The sequence below is a fragment of the Heteronotia binoei genome, chromosome 16, assembly GCF_032191835.1.
Source record: "Heteronotia binoei isolate CCM8104 ecotype False Entrance Well chromosome 16, APGP_CSIRO_Hbin_v1, whole genome shotgun sequence".
Lineage (NCBI taxonomy): Eukaryota > Metazoa > Chordata > Lepidosauria > Squamata > Gekkonidae > Heteronotia > Heteronotia binoei.
In genome coordinates, this window is record NC_083238.1 from 60,530,580 (window position 1) to 60,548,089 (window position 17,510).

Genomic DNA, 17,510 nt, shown 5'->3' on the forward strand with positions numbered 1-17,510 from the left:
TCCACTGCACCACGAACAATGTGGCAAGCCACACAAATTTGTTGTCTGAAAACAACTTACAGCCTGTTCAAATGTGCCTATTCATTTCATTAGATATGGGCGCAGTCCTATTAGGACTGTCCTAGATACAGTGCAGTTCAATAGCCTGAGAACGCAACCCTAAGAACACTGCCCCAAGGCAGGGGAAAGAGAAAAAGGATGGGTGAGGCTGAATACAAAAGCTTACTCCCTGGAAAGTGTTTGCAGGGTTGTGGGCTCTGCCATTAGTGGAGTGCCTCAAGGATCTAGATGGTCATCTAGATGGCCATCTGACAGCAATGAAGACCCTGTGAATTTCGGGTAGGCATTTGTGAGTTTCCTGCATTGTGTAGGGGGTTGGACTAGATGACCCTGGAGGTCCCTTCTTTATCAGTGATTTGGATGAAGGAATAGAGGGAATGCTTCTTAAATTTGCTGATGATACTAAATTGGGAGGGGTTGCAACTACAGTAGAAGACAGAAACAGGATACAGGATGACCTTGACAGGCTGGAAAACTGGGCTAAAACCCATACAATGAATTTAACAGGGATAAATGTAAAGTTTTGCATTTAGGTAGGAAAAATCCAAGACATGGTTATAGGATGGGGGAGACTTGTCTTAGCAGTAGTATGTGCGAAAAGGATCTAGGGGTCTTAGTGGATCGTACGCTGAAGATGAGTCAACAGTGTTATGTGGTGGCTATAAAGGCAAATGCCGTTTTGGGCTGTATCAACAGAAGTCTAGTGTCCAAATCACGTGAAGTGATGGTAATGCTTTACTCTGCTCGGGTAAGACCTCACTGGGAGTATTGTGTTCGGTTTTGGACACCACATTTTAAGAAGGATATAGACAAGCTTGAACGGGTCCAGAGGAGGGTGACGAAGATAGTGAGGAGTCTGGGGACCAAGTCCTATGAAGAAAGGTTGAAGGAGCTGGGGATGTTTAGCCTGGAGAGGAGGCAGCTGAGAGGTGATATGATCACCATCTGCAAGTACTTGAAGGGCTGTCATATGGAGGATGGGGTGGAATTGTTTTCTGTGGCCCTAGATGGTAGGACCAGAACCAATGAGTTGAAATTAAATCAAAAGAGTTTCCGGCTCAACATTAGGAAGAACTTCCTGACTGTTAGAGTGGTTCCTCAGTGGAACAGGCTTCCTCAGGAGGTGGTGGGCTCTCCTTCCTTGGAGGTTTTTCAACACAGGCTAGATGGTCATCTGACAGCAATGAAGATCCTGTGAATTTTGGGTAGGTATCTGTGAGCTTCCTGCATTGTGCAGGGGGTTGGACTAGATTACCCTTAAGGTCCCTTCCAACTCTATGATTCTATCAAATATCTTTAAATAGTACTAAGGATGGTTTGCATTTTCCTGCTAGCAAAATGTGCACATTTTTGATAAGCACTGAAACTCTAAGCATTCTAGAATTTCTTACTGATCTCTCCTGTGCTTTCACTGAATCCATCTGTTTTAGTCTCAATGTTCTTCTGGGATTCTCATGCAACTATACTGGTCATTTCTATGTTTCCATTCTGTTGCCATCTCATGTTGCATTCTTGCACCACCTATATTCTTGAAATTTTTGTACACACTTTTGCTAATCCAGTTTAATATACAAATTCCTCTAACTCAGTAATATAAACTTTCCACCAGGACCAGAATAGCTTTGGTTACAGTTTCCCTGATGCTGGGGTGTCAAGCAAAACACACACCTGCAAGGAGAGCTCTCTTATTCAAAAACCACGAAGCTGCAAATCTCATTATGTGCTGTGGCATCAAACAGGAATGCACAGGGATGACTTTTAGAGACTACAAAGCCCATGATGCAGCATGACTTTGAGTGGAAATGCCTGCATGGCAAGATTCTCGGCTTACATTCAGTACTGAGGATCAGATGCATCAAATAGCAAATTCAATATAACGTCCCTCTACTCCTGCAACCTGTTTTACCAGTTAATTCAATTTACCAGTTCATTCAGTTTAATTTACCAGTTAATTCTCCCATCTGTAACTGGCACTTGGTTTTCTCGGCTTCCTGACAAGGAAAGAGTGCCAGTTGAAGGGCTACCAATGCCTAATCAGGACCTGGAGTACAAAATAAGAAGTCTGGAAAGTAAGCGGTTACACCAGTTGTCTTTGGAGTCATTGGCGGTTGGAAGCAGCACAACTCAGCTACCCCCTTTTGAGAGCCACTTTGGTGTAGTGGTTTAAGAGCGGTGGACTCTAATCTGGAAAACCGGGCTTGATTCCCTGCTCCTCCTCCACATGCAGCCTGTTGGGTGACCTTTGGTCAGTCATAGTTCTCTCAGAGCTCTCTCAGCCCCACCTACTTCACAGGTGTCTGCTGTGGGGAGAGGAAGGGAAGGTGAGTGTACCAAAGGCAGGATATAAAAACCAACCCTCCTTCTCCTCCTTCTTCTTCTCCTCCTCCTCCTCCCCCTCCCCCTCCTCCTTCTTGTTCGTGTTCTTGCACAGAATGCGACCTGTGTGGCTAGTAGATGTGAAAACAAGCTAAAAAAGATAACATGGTCAGGTTTTCTTTTAAGAGCTCTATAAATGCAGCTCTCAGGTCAACTGACGTAACAGAGGAGCTCTCAAACTGAAGGCAGTGTGGCAGCATTTTAGGGAAGTGGCATCCTCCTGATGTTCTGTAGCACTTAAAGAGAATTGTTTTCTATTCCTGCGTCGTGACTGAATCCTGACAGCTGTCATGTTAGAACCATCAGCTAACAGGCATCCACTGCTTTTCGTCAGTGATGCAATTGCTTTTCCATCTGTCTACCCATGACATTTCGCTTTGATCAACATAGGGGTATATGAACGACTCGTAAACATCTATAATTGCCAATTATTTTTCCTGCATGAGGCCCAGGTAATTTGAGGCTACAGTGCTGGTAGCGTCAAAATTAAGGGACTTGGCGGTGCTGGCATCAGCAGAATTGTGCCCTTCTAAGTCTGTTGAAGTCACTGAGTGCAGATGTGTGTAACTCTGCTAAGGATGGTAGAATCATAGAATTGGAAGGGACCTCCAGGGCCATCTAGTCCAACCCCCTGCACAATGCAGGAAACTCACAAAAAGCTCCCCCTAAATTCACCGGATCCTTATTGCTGTCAGATGGCCATCCAGCCTCTGTTTTAAAACCTCCAAGGAAGGAGAGCCCACCAACTCCCAAGGAGGAAGCCTGTTCCACTGAGGAGCCACTCTAAACTCACAAACACCTCCCCCTAAATTCACAGGATCTTCATTGCTGTCAGATGGCCATCTAGCCTCTGCTTAAAAACCTCCAAGGAAGGAGAGCCCACCACCTCCCGAGGAGGAAGCCTGTTGCACTGAGGAACCACTCTAAACTCACAACCCCCTCCCCCTAAATTCACAGGATCCTCATTGCTGTCAGATGGCCATCTAGCCTCTGTTTGAAAACCTCCAAGGAAGGAGAGCCCACCAACTCCCAAGGAGGAAGCCTGTTCCACTAAGGAACCGCTCTAAACTCACAAACACCTCCCCCTAAATTCACAGGATCTTAATTGCTGTCAGATGGCCATCCAGCCTCTGTTTAAAAACCTCCAAGGAAGGAGAGCCCACCACCTCCCAAGGAGGAAGCCTGTTCCACTAGTGGTCAGGAAGTTCTTCCTAATGTTGAGTTGGAAACTCTTTTTGATTTAATTTCAACCCATTGGTTCTGGTCCTACCTTCTGGGGCCACAGAAAACAATTCCACACCATCCTCTATATGACAGCCCTTCAAGTACTTGAAGATGGTGATCATATCACCTCTCAGCCGCCTCCTCTCCAGGCTAAACATCCCCAGTTCCATCAGCCTTTCTTCATAGGACTTGGTCTCCAGACCCCTCAAGGCATTATTAAGGTGACTTCAGACAGCCTTCCAAAATGGGGGTTGCCAACCTGGTGGTGACGAGTGAACTGATCTCCAGTCCAGACTACAACTGATTTCCAGGAGAATATGGCCGCTTTGGAAGGTGGACTCTATGGCATTATACTCCATTGAATTACCTCCTCTCCCTAGGCTCCTCAGACTTCAATTCTCCACATATCACTCCCAAATCTCCAGGTATCTTCTAACCCGGAGCTGGCAGCCCTATCCAAAATGTCAACGCTTGAGAGAGTGTGGGGGATTCTAACTTTTTCCCTCACTACGTCCCGATCTGGTACGAAGAATTTTATGCCCTCCCTGAGATTTTATAGTTAGTGTGCCCTCACTGTTCGGTTCTGCTAAGACACAGTTTTGGTGTAGTGGTTAAGGGCGGCAGACTAATCCGGAGAACAGTTCGATTCCCCCCCCCCCTTCACGTGAAATCGGCTGAGTGGCCTTGGGTCAGCCACAAGTTCTGTCAGAGCTCTCTCAGTCCCACCTACCTCACAGAGTGTCTGTTGTGGGAAGAGGAAGGGAAGATGATTGTAAGCTGTCCGGAGAGAATGAAGGGTAGGGCATAAATCCAGTCTTCTCCTCCTCCTCCTCTTCCATTGACATGTCTGAGTGTGTGTTCCTGGAACAAAACCCCATGCATTGAATTTTGACACATTTGAATCAACACACAGGTTTCGTGCCAGTTCCTGTACGGCAGTGTGTCCAGTTGTGAAGCTTCTGCAATTATGTGTTTCCAGGGAGCCAAGGGTGGGATGGGGCCTTGGGAATGTTCAGTCTGGAGAAGAGGAGATTGAAGGGGGACAGGATATTTAGAGGAGGGCAAGGAGCTGTTCCACTTGGCAGCAGAGGACAGGGCCTGAAGCAAAGGGCTCAGATTACAAGCAGATATCTCCCTTGTCCCTTTCATTGAACAAGGGAGATATCTGGTGTTTTCTGGTTGCTTATTCTTTCTCAAAGAGCCCCGTGGCGCAGAGTGTTAAAGCTGCAGTACTGCAGTCCTAAGCTCTGCTCACGACCTGAGTTCGATCCCCAGCGGAAGCTGGGTTTTCAGGTAGCTGGCTCGAGGTTGACTCAGCCTTCCATCCTTCCGAGGTGGGTCAAATGAGTCCCCAGCTTGCTGGGGGGAAAGTGTAGACGACTGGGGAAGGCAATGGCAAACCACCCCCGTAAAAAGCAGAAAGGTACCAGCTGGATATTAGGGGGAGGAAATTTACAGTCAAAATAGTTCCGAGGTGGGACCAGCTGCGGGGGAAGGTGGGGAGCTCCCCTTCACTGACTGGGCGATTATTTGTTGGAGGTGCTTTAGGCTGATCATGCGTGGAGCAGGGAGGGTTGGACCGGATGGTCTGTATGGCCCTTTCCAACTCTATGATTCTCTGGGATGCGGCTGAAGGGTAGAGCCTCTGCTTGGCATCCAGCAGGTCTCTGGTCCAATCCCCGGCATCTTCGGTTCAAAGAACCAGGCAGCAGGTGATGTGGAAAGGCCACAGCGGAGGACGGCTGCCAGTCTGAGTAAGCAATACCTCGATGGGCTGAGGGCAGATTTGCAGGTGGCTGAGATGAGTCCCCATACCGAGGAAGGGGCTACCATCTCACCATGGCCCCTCAGTTGACTGGGGGGACTCCTTGTTTAGCAGAATGGTGAAATGTGAGACTGGATGTCCTGGGGCCCGATGCAATCTTGGATCAAACGGGTGTTCCCATCTGCTTTCGCCCGCAAGCGTTGTTTACTGGTGCCAAGCCTTCCCTGCTTCCATTGTCTGCAGGCTTGTTTACCCGGACTGAAATGATGCCATGAATGCGGAAATACAGGGCATGTTTCTGCGGAGAGAGGCACACTTGGTCCCCGGGGGTCAAATGTTTCCGGGAGATGATGATGGCAGCTTGCTAGTGGATGCCGATAACGTCATACTATGTAATACGAGAGACTCTAATGATGCGTGTTGGCTGGTCTAGTCATTGGTGCTTACCAGTCATCTGCCTGAGATTTGATCACCATCGTCGAGTACTTGAAGGGCTGTCGTATAGAGGATGGAGTGGCTTTCTGTTGCTCCAGAAGGTTGGACCCGAAGTAACGAGTTGAAAATAGAAAAGTTTTTGCCTAAAAATTATGAAGAGCTTCCTGACAGTTAGAGTGGTTCCTGACAGAGCCAGTTTGGGGTAGTTGTTTAAGTGCACAGACTCTAATCTGGGAGAACCGGGTTTGATTCCCCACTCCTCCACTTGCAGCTGCTGCAATGGCCTTGGGTTAGCCCTTGCTCTTGTACGAGTTGTCCTTGAAAGAGCAGCTGCTGTAAGAACTCTCTCAGCCCCACCTACCTTACAGAGTATCTGTTGTGTGTGTGTGGGGGGGGGGGGGAGGAAGGTAAAGGAGACTGTGACAGCTCTAAGATTCAGAGTATAGGGCGGGATGTAAATCCAATATCATCATCTTCTCCTTCTCCTTCTCCTTCTCCTCCTCCTTCTTCTCCTTCTCCTTCTCCTCCTCCTCCTTCTCCTTCACCTCCTTCTCCTCCTTCTCCTTCTCCTTCTTCCACAATAGAACAGGCTTCCTAGGGAGGTGGTGGGTTCTGGAGGTTTTTAAGCAGATGCTAGATGGCCAATTCTGAATCTGTGAACTTAGGCTCAGAGTCCCTTGCATAGTGCAGACGGCCAAGTGCTCCTCACAGACAAGGCATCCATATTGAACCGGTGGTCGGAGTATTTTCAGGTTCTCTTCAGTGCCAACCGCGTAGTTCAAGATTCAGCAATCCACCTCACCCCACTTCAACCGGTGAAAACAGAGTTGGATGAGATCCCCACCCTAGAAGAGACTGTTAAAGCCATCAAGCAACTGAAAAGTGGCAAAGCAGCAGGAGTTGATGGAATTCCACCAGAGATCTGGAAGCATGGGGGCACAGTACTACATAGCTCACTTCACAAAGTACTTGTCACCTGCTGGGAACAAGGCAAATTACCACAGGACTTTCGCGATGCAATCATCATCACCCTATACAAGAACAAAGGGGAAAAGTCAGACTGCTCCAACTACCGGGGGATAACCCTGCTCTCCATCGCAGGCAAAATCCTTGCCAGAATACTCCTGAACAGACTGGTGCCCACCATTGCAGAAGAACTCCTCCCAGAGAGCCAGTGCGGCTTCAGAGCTAACAGGAGCACCACCGACATGGTATTTGTTCTCAGGCAGCTCCAAGAGAAATGCAGGGAACAGAACAAGGCTCTGTATGTGACTTTTGTCGACCTTACCAAAGCTTTCGATACCGTTAGCAGGAAAGGCCTGTGGCAAATCTTGGAACGTTTAGGATGTCCCCCCAAGGTTCCTCAGCATGCTCATCCAGCTACACGAAGACCAGCGAGGCCAAGTCAGACACTGCAACGACCTCTCGGAGCCTTCCAATAGGCACAGGTGTAAAGCAAGGCTGCGTTCTCGCGCCAACTCTCTTTACGATCTTCTTTAGCATGATGCTTCAAAGAGCCGCAGTAGATCTAGATGAGGACGATGGTGTCTACATCCGCTATCGCACCGATGGCAGCCTGTTCAACCTGAGGCGACTAAAGGCACACTCCAAGACAATGGAAAAACTCATCCGAGAGCTACTGTTTGCTGATGATGCTGCACTCGTCTCCACTCGGTATCAGCTCTGCAGCATATGACGTCCTGCTTTGCAGAAGGCTGCCAAGCTATTCGGCCTAGAAGTTAGTCTGAAGAAGACAGAAGTTCTCCACCAGCCTGCACCCCAGAAAGATTATCACCCTCCCTGCATCACTGTGGGTGAATCAGTTCTGAAGACAGTCCAGCAGTTCAGCTACCTGGGGTGCATCATCTCCTCAGATGCCAAGATCGACAAGGAGATTGACAACAGGCTGGCAAAGGCAAACCGTGCATTTGGCCGACTGCACAAAAGAGTGTGGAGCAACAAGCATCTGAAAAAAGGCACAAAGATCAATGTTTACAAAGCGGTTGTGATGACAACCCTCATCTACGGCTCTGAATCGTGGTTTTATACCGTCATCACCTGCGACTCCTTGAGCGCTTTCATCAGCGCTGCCTTCGCACCATCCTCAACATCCACTGGAGTGACTTTGTGACCAACACTGAAGTCCTCAAGCGGGCGGAGGTTACCAGCATCGAGGCACTGCTGTTGAAGACGCAGCTGCGCTGGGCAGGGCATATTTCTAGGATGGAAAACCACCGCCTTCCCAAGATTGCCCTGTATGGCGAACTCTCCACCGGCCATCGAAATAGAGGGGCACCAAAGAAGAGGTACAAGGACTCCTTGAAGAAATTCCTTAGCACCTGTCACATCAACCATCACCAGTGGTCTGACCTAGCCTCAGATCGCAAAGCATGGAGGCACACCATCCACCAGGCTGTCTCTTCCTTTGAGAACGCACGCATAGCTGGTCTTGAGGACAAAAGGAGATTGAGGAAGAATCGCACTGCTACAGGACCAACCCTAAATCAGACTTTTCCCTGCAGCCGCTGTGGCCGGACCTGCCTTTCCCACATTGGTCTTGTCAGCCACCAGCGAGCCTGCAGCAAACGTGGACTATTGCACCCTTCTTAAATCTTCGTTCGCGAAGCCAAGCCGAGAGAGAGAGAGAGAGAGAGAGAGAGAGAGAGAGAGAGAACTTAGGCAGTTTAGGAGAGAGAGGGCAGGAAGGGAGGAGCCACTGATCGGCTCTCATGGCCTGAGGTAATGCTGATTGCCATTTTGGGGTCAGGAAGGAATTTTCCTCTAGGCCAGATGGGCCGAGATCCTGGTGGTTTTTGGCCTTCCTCTGGGCATAGAATAGAACCCCGTGGCGCAGAGTGTTAAAGCTGCAGTCCTGCAGTCCTAAGCTCTGCTCACGACCTGAGTTCGATCCCTGGCGGAAGCTGTGTTTTCAGGGAGCCGGTTCCAGGTTGACTCAGCCTTCCATCCTTCCGAGGTCGATCAAATGAGTCCCCAGCTTGCTGGGGGGAAAGTGTAGATGACTGGGGAAGGCAATGGCAAACCACCCCGTAAAAAGTCTGCCGTGGAAACCTTGTGAGAGCAATGCCATCCCTGAGTTGGAAACGACTGGTGCTTGCACGGGGGACCTTTCCTTTTTCCTGGGCATAGAACAGGGGTCACTGGGGGGGGGGGGGGCGGAGGAAGTAGTGGATTTCCTGCTTTGTGTGAGAGACTGGTCTTACATGACCTTTAAGGTCCCTTTCAGCTCTATGTTTCTCAAAAGATTTTAGCTACACAAACCTGTTTCTCCCCCAGACAGTAGCACTCTGCAGACTGCCTAGCAGATCCTCAGTCCACTGATCCATTGTTCACTCACTTTTAAGGGTACGTATCAGTCACTGGGTTTGCGTCACTTTCTGTAGGGCACAGAGGAAACTTCAAGAGGCATAAACAGTTCTTTTGAGTGCCTCGTAATACACCAGATGTGACAGCCCACCCTGGCACCTCTCATCTGCTGCAGTGTCTGGTGCTTCTTGTGAAAATTCGAGGGGGGGGGGAATGTTCGGAGAGCTGCCAGATTTTGCCTCTTGCTGCCCGAACAGAAGTGAGTAGCAGGCCCTCCCTGAAAGGGATGTGACGAGAGGTCAGTGGTCTTGTGCACCTTTGTGATTGTTGGAGGGAGTCACTCCGCATGCCTGGACATTGGGGGATGCTACGTCACTCTAAGAGTGTACGGGTGTCACCTCCCTTTCTCACAATACAAGAACTCGTGGGCATTGAATGAAATCGCTGAGCAGTCAAGTTAGAACGGAAAAAAGGAAGTATTTCTTCACCCGAAGGGGCGATTAACACATGGAATTCACTGCTGCAGGAGGTGGTGGCGGCTGCAAGCATAGATGGCGTCAAGTGGGGATTGGATCAATATCCGGAGCAGAGCTCCATCAGTGGCTATAAGCTGCAGCTTATTGTTGGAACTGTCTGGGGCAGTGATGCTCTGTATTCTTGGTGCTTGGGGAGGGGCAAAGTGGGAGGGCTTCTAGTGTCCTGGCCCCACTGATGGCACCTGGGGGTTTTGGTCACTCTGTGACACAGAGTGTTGGATTGGATGGGCCATTGGGCTGATCCAGCATGGCTTCTCTTACGTTCTTCTGATGCCTCTCTTTGTCTTAACCTGGGAGCTACCCTCTGACCTTTTCCCCCTCTCCCCCTTTGCCCTCTCATTCTTTTCAGATGGCCTTCCATGAAGACACACGTCTCTGCAGTTCTCTCCTGTAGAGGCAGTGTCCTCATACTCCCAGATATATGATTCTGGACAAGCTGGCCATTTCTGACAGGGAAAGTACTCTTTCGTTTTGGCTTTTCTCTGTCCTTTCGATTGCAACCAGAATGTGAACTGGGTCTAGTTGAATAAATTTAAGTTTACCTTTTTTTTTTTTTTGCAAATATACTTCTTGTAAGATTCATTTACTGCACTCAGTCTCAAGCTTCTATGACCTGGGCAAAGCTCTGCTGTATTAACCGAATAGCGCAATAATGCCGATGTCACCAAAAACATAACTTGAATTGGGTGAGAAGGGAAGCCAGTCCTACTTTACGCTTCAGAGGGCATAATACTCTTCTCTTCTCTGGGAGCCAGTTTGGTGTCGTGGTTAAGTGCATGGACTCTTATCTGGGAGAACCGGGTTTGATTCCCCACTCCTCCACTTGCACCTGCTGGGATGGCCTTGGGTCAGCCATTGCTCTCGCAGGAGTTGTCCTTGAAAGAGCCAGTCTGGTGCAGTGGTTAAGCGTACGAACTCTTATTTGGGAGAACCGGGTTTGATTCCCCACTCCTCCATTCACAGCTGCTGGAATGGCCTTGGGTCAGCCATAGCTCTGGTAGGAGTTGTCCTTGAAAAGGCAGCTTCTGTGAGAGCTCTCTCAGCCCAACCCACCTCACAGGGTGTCCATCATGGGGGAGGAAGATAAAGGAGATTGTGAACCACTCCGAGAGTCTGTGATTCGGAGTGGAGGGCAGGATGTAAATCCAATACCGTCTTCTTCTTCTCCTGCCTGATTGCTTGTTGTTGTCTGCCTTTAGGGACAAGGTGATCTACTGAAGAACGCCAAGAATGAAGCCCTGGAGAACATGAAGCAGATCCAGCTGGCCTGTTTGGCATGTGGACTGAGCAGAACGGGCAGCGGGAGCGCAGACACCAAGTCCAAGCGTTGCCTTGAGGCGATCGAAGAAAAGGAGACGGGAGACGAGAACGGCAGGCTGTGAACAAAGCCAGCGTCGTCTGCCATGGCGTGTATTTCAGTAGTCCCAAATTATTTTTTTAAAGCCTTTTGAAAACAAGATCACACTAGAATATGCCCTCTTCAGGCTGCTGGCAGTATTAAAAATCCTTACAACGCCAGTGTTCTCTTGCCGTTCATTTATCTAAGTTTAAACTCTCTAGCAGTGATATTTCTAACAAAGCCACCCTCTCCATGTGTCAGTCTGTGTTGGGGAGATCTTGCCAAAGGTCTGTTGTTTCATCCTGAGCCTTATTTCCTTATTTATTCTTTTGTCATCCTTGGTCAGATTTTTAAAAAATCATCCTGAAGCTTTTGAGAGAGTCCAGAACGCATCGGTTTTACGCTCCCGTGTAACAGGTCGATGTTTGAATGGCATGTTGTAATGCGGCGTTCCAATTCAAATGCTATTGTATAGATTTTACCAGCAAAGAAAAAAAAAGAAAAGAACCCCTGCCGTCTTTTATTGGACGGGATTAATAATGGATTCCTCGGCATAGTAGGCATAATAAATAATTGATTTGTGCATTAAATTAAGTGGATGAAATATTCAACAGCCGGAATTTGGGAAGGATCACAATTGGAATTCTGGTGAATCCGCGTCTCTCTCCCTCCCTCTCCCCAATCATGACCCGAAATGCATTTATGGGATACATATTAATGGTAGAGAACAGGTGAAAATTTCATTCTAGGAAGAATTTGAGCTATGTACAATGCACATAGCAAAGGACTGAGAGATTTTCATCTCTGGTCCTGAAGCGTGAACTATTGAGTCCTTGTCAGCCGCGACAGCGGTACGAAGGTGATCTTTCGCGATTGTGGAGTATTTCCTGGTGCTGTTATTGGAAGACAGCTGATGCACATGCCTCCAGAAGACTTTGCTCTGTTTTTCTTTTTACATGCAAATGATCCCGCCTAACGGAAAGGACTGCTTCTCCCATTTCTGTGCCTCAAGACGCCCTCTGCTGAGTTAAACGTTGTGTGCCTGAAAAGACAAGAAAAAGTAGCGCGGGAACTGCTGTTCACTCAGAAGAAAGACTTTGTGAATTGTTGGCCTCTTAGCACTCTTGCAGTTCTCGAGCCTCCCATCTTAACCTTAAGTATTGTAAACCTCTTGGCATTTGTTTCATGTATCCTCACAGATTACCGCAACCATTTTATCCATGTCCTTAATGCATAAAAGAATCCTTAGTCTTATAATGAAGGCCAGAGAGCCTCATTTGATTATGCCCCAGGGCAAGTTTGCATGACCAAAGTGAGTTGGGTTGAGCTGATTGGGGTTGACCAGGGCCCTTGACTGTGTTGTCAGATGACCTCTTAATAATACGACGCAGGGCTGCATTTGGTTCGAGAAGCGCCGTGAATCTTGAGGGTGCTGCATTAAAACGAATTTCCCACACCCGTGCAAAAGAGTGGTTCGGTTTGCAATACAGTAAATACAGGCCGCTTGTACTCGTGATGAATCAGTTGTGGGACTACTCCAGAGTGAAGAATAACAACACACTCACTCTGTGCAGAAAATAATTTTCAGTATAATCCACAGTGTGCATCTTCTATAAACTCTGAGCCAATGCAGTGATACAGACAGAAAAACATCCTATCATAAAAGAACCGGTCCAGTTTCGTTTCAGGAAAATCCTTCTTCAAGGGACCGTCTTTTACACTTATGGGTTCAGCAGTGTTGAAGTGCCAAAATTCATTTCCTGGCTTTCCAAATTAATACTTAATCTGAATTCTCTTCTTGGAACGCCACTGCCAGTCAAAATCCTTCAGCGTTTGATAGCGTTCCCATTTTGGCACTTCAGCACTACTGAACCCATAAGTGTAAAAGATGGTCCCTTGAAGAAGGATTTTCCCGAAACGAAATTGGAACGGTTCTTTTATTATTCATTGGACTAAAGTTAAATGATGCATGGTTCTTTGGACAGTAGACGTATTGTGCATAGGACGTTTTTTTGTCTGTATCATTGCATTGCTCATAGCTTATAGAAGAATACACATTGTGAATTGTACTGAAAATTATTTTCTGCACCGAGTGAGTGTGTTGTTATTCTTCAGTTTTGTTTACCGCCATGGTCCCGATCTTCGCTGATGTGGGACTATTCTAGGGCACAACAGAGCTCACCCCAGTCTGCTCAAACGCCATTGTCGACGCATCGCTTTGATTGTCTGAATTGGACCACAAGTGTAATGTATTGGAAATCTGAAGCTGGCGCAACAGAATTATTAAGACATTTGACAGCAGAAAAACTGATTGGCTTCCGGGAGCTATCAGTATTGCTTTCTACAACATCACGTGGAAATGGTAAAGATAGAACCGCTGCATTCTGCTACTGTCTAGGGACTAAATATTCATGCAGAAGGTGGAGATCAGCTACAAAAAAAAAATATATATTCTTGTTTCCCACCCTGCGGTGTCCAGCTTCAGTAGTCTTAAACAGTATCCTGAGATTTCAATCTTTCCAATGCTTGAATATGTATTTGCGTTACCTCTACTAGAAATGAGTGTTCTGTGGATAGAAGAGACTATATTTATTTAAAGCATTGCTTTTATTTTGAAAAGCTACTTTTTAAATTTATTTGATTAACAAATGTGCTGGTTTTTTTCTCTCAACTTAACAAAGAAGTGAATTGTTGAAAAGTTTGACAAACCTATATGCATTAAGTTATTTTTTTCCCCTTAACACTATTCTGTCCATGTCGCACATTTTCTGAGAGTAAAGCTATAGACAAAAATACGCTTTCACCCAGGTTTAACTCAGTCAATGGCTATTTGTTTTAAATGGGAAGTTTAAAAACTACTGGCAACAGCAATTCATTTAGGGAGAAAAAACTATTTTGAGTTTGGAAGGTTTCCCCTTTCCTCCCCTCTCCACACGATCCCAATCAGAGAGAGGTAAGTGGTAAAAACCAGGGCTTTTTTCCTGGGGGAAGGTGGCGGAATGGAGTTACAAAACTCCTTAGTAGAAACAAAATTCTTTTAAAAAGTTTACGAGTTCATGAGGAGCACCGGAAAAGCATGATATGATGATGGTGATATTGGATTTATATCCCACCCTGTACTCTGAATCTCAGAGTCAGAGCGGTCACAATCTCCTTTACCTTCCCCCCCACCCCCACGACACCCTCTGTGAGATGGGTGGGGCTGAGAGAGCTCTCCCAGAAGCTGTTCTTTCGACAACTCTGCGAGAGCTATGGCTGACCCAAGGCCATTCCAGCAGCTGCAAGTGGAGGAGTGGGGAATCAAACCTGGTTCTCCCAGATAAGAGTCCGCACAGTTAACCACTAAACCAGACTGGCTCTTCTGACATCACAAAATATTAAAATAAAAATTTAAAAAATAAGATTTAAACATGGCGATGCCCAGTAGTGGCTGTGAGCCAGTGGGGAAACAGCTAGACAGTGCAGGGGACTAGTTGCTTGCCCATATGATTGCTATTTCCTCCAGTGAGTGTGAAAGGGATTTTCCCAGAGGAAACTGATCGTCACTCAAGAAAGTAGAGGAAAGTCTGTAGTGCATGAGAAACGATATTGTTTCAAATAAGAATAAGAAGCCATGTTGGATCAGGCCGGTGACCCATCCAGTCCAACACTCTGTGTCACATAAGAATATAAGAGAAGCCATGTTGGATCAGGCCGGTGACCCATCCAGTCCAACACTCTGTGTCGCATAAGAATATAAGAGAAGCCATGTTGGATCAGGCCGGTGACCCATCCAGTCCAACACTCTGTGTCGCATAAGAATATAAGAGAAGCCATGTTGGATCAGGCCAGTAGCCCATCCAGTCCAATACTCTGTGTCACATGAGAACATAAGAGAAGCCATGTTGGATCAGGCCGGTGACTAGGGTGGCCAGACCGTCCCGGTCTCCCGGGACATTCCCGGATCTGGCCACCCAATCCCGGATCCCGGGCTCCCTATACCGGGACCATTAAAGGTCCCGGTTTAGGCAGCCCAGGAGCCGGTGGGCCGCGGGCGCGGGCGGGGAAGGCGGGGAGTGAGGGAGGGAGCGTCCCTGCGCCTGCGCAGGGCCCCTGCGCACGCGCAGGGACGCTCCCTCCCTCACTCCCCGCCTTCCCCGCCCGCGCGCGGGGCCGGCAGCGGTGGGGGAGGCCTCTCCGCGGCCTCCGCTGGTCGCTGGGGGCCTTCCAGAGTGTATGGAAGGCCCCCAGCGACCAGCGGAGGCCGCGGGGAGGCCGCGGAGCACCCGGCGCTGGTCCGGGAAGGCCTTCCAGAGCCTCTGGAAGGCCTTCCCGGACCAGCGCCGGCCAGCGAAGGCCTCCCCGCGGCCTCCGCTGGTCGCTGGGGGCCTTCCAGAGTGTCTGGAAGGCCCCCAGCGACCAGCGGAGGCCGCGGGGAGGCCGCGGAGCACCCGGCGCTGGTCCGGGAAGGCCTTCCAGAGCCTCTGGAAGGCCTTCCCGGACCAGCACCGGCCAGCGAAGGCCTCCCCGCGGCCTCCGCTGGTCGCTGGGGGCCTTCCAGAGTGTCTGGAAGGCCCCCAGCGACCAGCGGAGGCCGCGGGGAGGCCGCGGAGCACCCGGCGCTGGTCCGGGAAGGCCTTCCAGAGCCTCTGGAAGGCCTTCCCGGGCCAGCGCCGGCCAGCGAAGGCCTCCCCGCGGCCTCCGCTGGTCGCTGGGGGCCTTCCAGAGTGTCTGGAAGGCCCCCAGCGACCAGCGGAGGCCGCGGGGAGGCCGCGGAGCACCCGGCGCTGGTCCGGGAAGGCCTTCCAGAGCCTCTGGAAGGCCTTCCCGGGCCAGCGCCGGCCAGCGAAGGCCTCCCCGCGGCCTCCGCTGGTCGCTGGGGGCCTTCCAGAGTGTCTGGAAGGCCCCCAGCGACCAGCGGAGGCCGCGGGGAGGCCGCGGAGCACCCGGCGCTGGTCCAGGAAGGCCTTCCAGAGCCTCTGGAAGGCCTTCCCGGGCCAGCGCCGGCCAGCGAAGGCCTCCCCGCGGCCTCCGCTGGTCGCTGGGGGCCTTCCAGAGTGTCTGGAAGGCCCCCAGCGACCAGCGGAGGCCGCGGGGAGGCCGCGGAGCACCCGGCGCTGGTCCGGGAAGGCCTTCCAGAGGCTCTGGAAGGCCTTCCCGGGCCAGCGCCGGCCAAGGAAGGCCTCTCCGACGCCTCCCTGGCCTCGCCGCCGCCCCCGCCGCTGGACTCGCCGCCGCCGGACCCGCCGCCGCCGCCCGACCCGCCGCCGCCCGACTCGCCGCCGACCGCCACCGCAGGTAAGGGGGCCGAAAGCGGGGGGGGGGGGGCGGCCTTCCTTTCTTCCCTCCCTCTTCCCTTCTTTCCTTTCTTCCTCCCTTCCTTCCCTCCCTTCCTTCCCTCCCTCCCTTCCCTTCCTTCCTTCCCTCCCTCCCTCCTCCCTTCCTTCCTTTCTTTCTTCCTTCCCTCCCTCCCTTCCTTCCTTCCTTCCTTCCTTCCTTCCTTCCTTCCTTCCTTCCTTCCTTCCTTCCTTCCTTCCTCCCTTCCCTTCCCTTCCCTCCTCCCTTCCCTCCTCCCTTCCCTCCTCCCTTCCCTCCTCCCTTCCCTCCCTCCTCCCCTCCCTCCTCCCTCCCTTCCTTTCTTTCTTTCTTCCTTCCCTCCCTTCCCTTCCTTCCTTCCTTCCTTCCTTCCTTCCTTCCTTCCTTCCTTCCTTCCTTCCTTCCTTCCTTCCTTCCTTCCTTCCTTCCTTCCTTCCTTCCTTCCTTCCTTCCTTCCTTCCTCCCTTCCCTTCCCTTCCCTTCCCTTCCCTTCCCTTCCCTTCCCTCCTCCCTTCCCTCCTCCCTTCCTTCCCTCCTTATGTTCTTATGTGGCGCAGAGTCTTGGACTGGAGGGGCCACTGGCCTGATGCAACAGGGCTTCTCTTATGTGACACAGAGTGTTGGACTGGATGGGCCACTGGCCTGATCCAACAGGGCTTCTGTTATGTTCTTATGTGACGCAGAGTGTTGGACTGGATGGGCCACTGGCCTGATCCAACAGGGCTTCTGTTATGTTCTTATGTGACGCAGAGTGTTGGACTGGATGGGCCACTGGCCTGATCCAACAGGGCTTCTGTTATGTTCTTATGTGACAATACTGACTTTGGTGGACCCAAGCACTGATTCAGTGTAAGGGAGCTTTGTGTTTGTGTCTTCTGGTGCAATTTTGTTCTCAGATCCTGTATTTACTTCATCAGTATATGGGATAAGGCACTTTCTCAACTGTGCTGCATAATGCAGCCTATTTATTTTGTCCTGTTGGCTCTGTTGGCTCTATCTGCGCCACCTTCATCACTTTCGGGGTGTGGATCCCCCAGTGGGGTGGGCTCCCGACTCCCTCCGCCGGCTGTTTCTGATAGCCCTGCGCCCCCTCTTTCATTTGATATGTGTCCCGTGCGGGTGCCACCCTCCTGCCGGGAGATGCCGCAAAATGAGC

At 50.2% G+C, this 17,510-nt stretch overlaps 1 protein-coding gene across 1 annotated transcript in view; it reads left to right on the forward strand.

Annotated features, from left to right (window-relative positions):
* Positions 1 to 11,649, forward strand: part of PLCL1 (phospholipase C like 1 (inactive)) — a 313,880-nt gene extending 302,231 nt beyond the window's left edge. The window contains exon 6 of the mRNA XM_060256945.1: positions 10,920 to 11,649. Coding sequence (XP_060112928.1) covers positions 10,920 to 11,102 — 183 coding nt within the window. The 3' untranslated portion in view covers positions 11,103 to 11,649. The remainder of the gene's footprint in view (positions 1 to 10,919) is intronic.
* Positions 11,650 to 17,510: the final 5,861 nt, after the last annotated feature.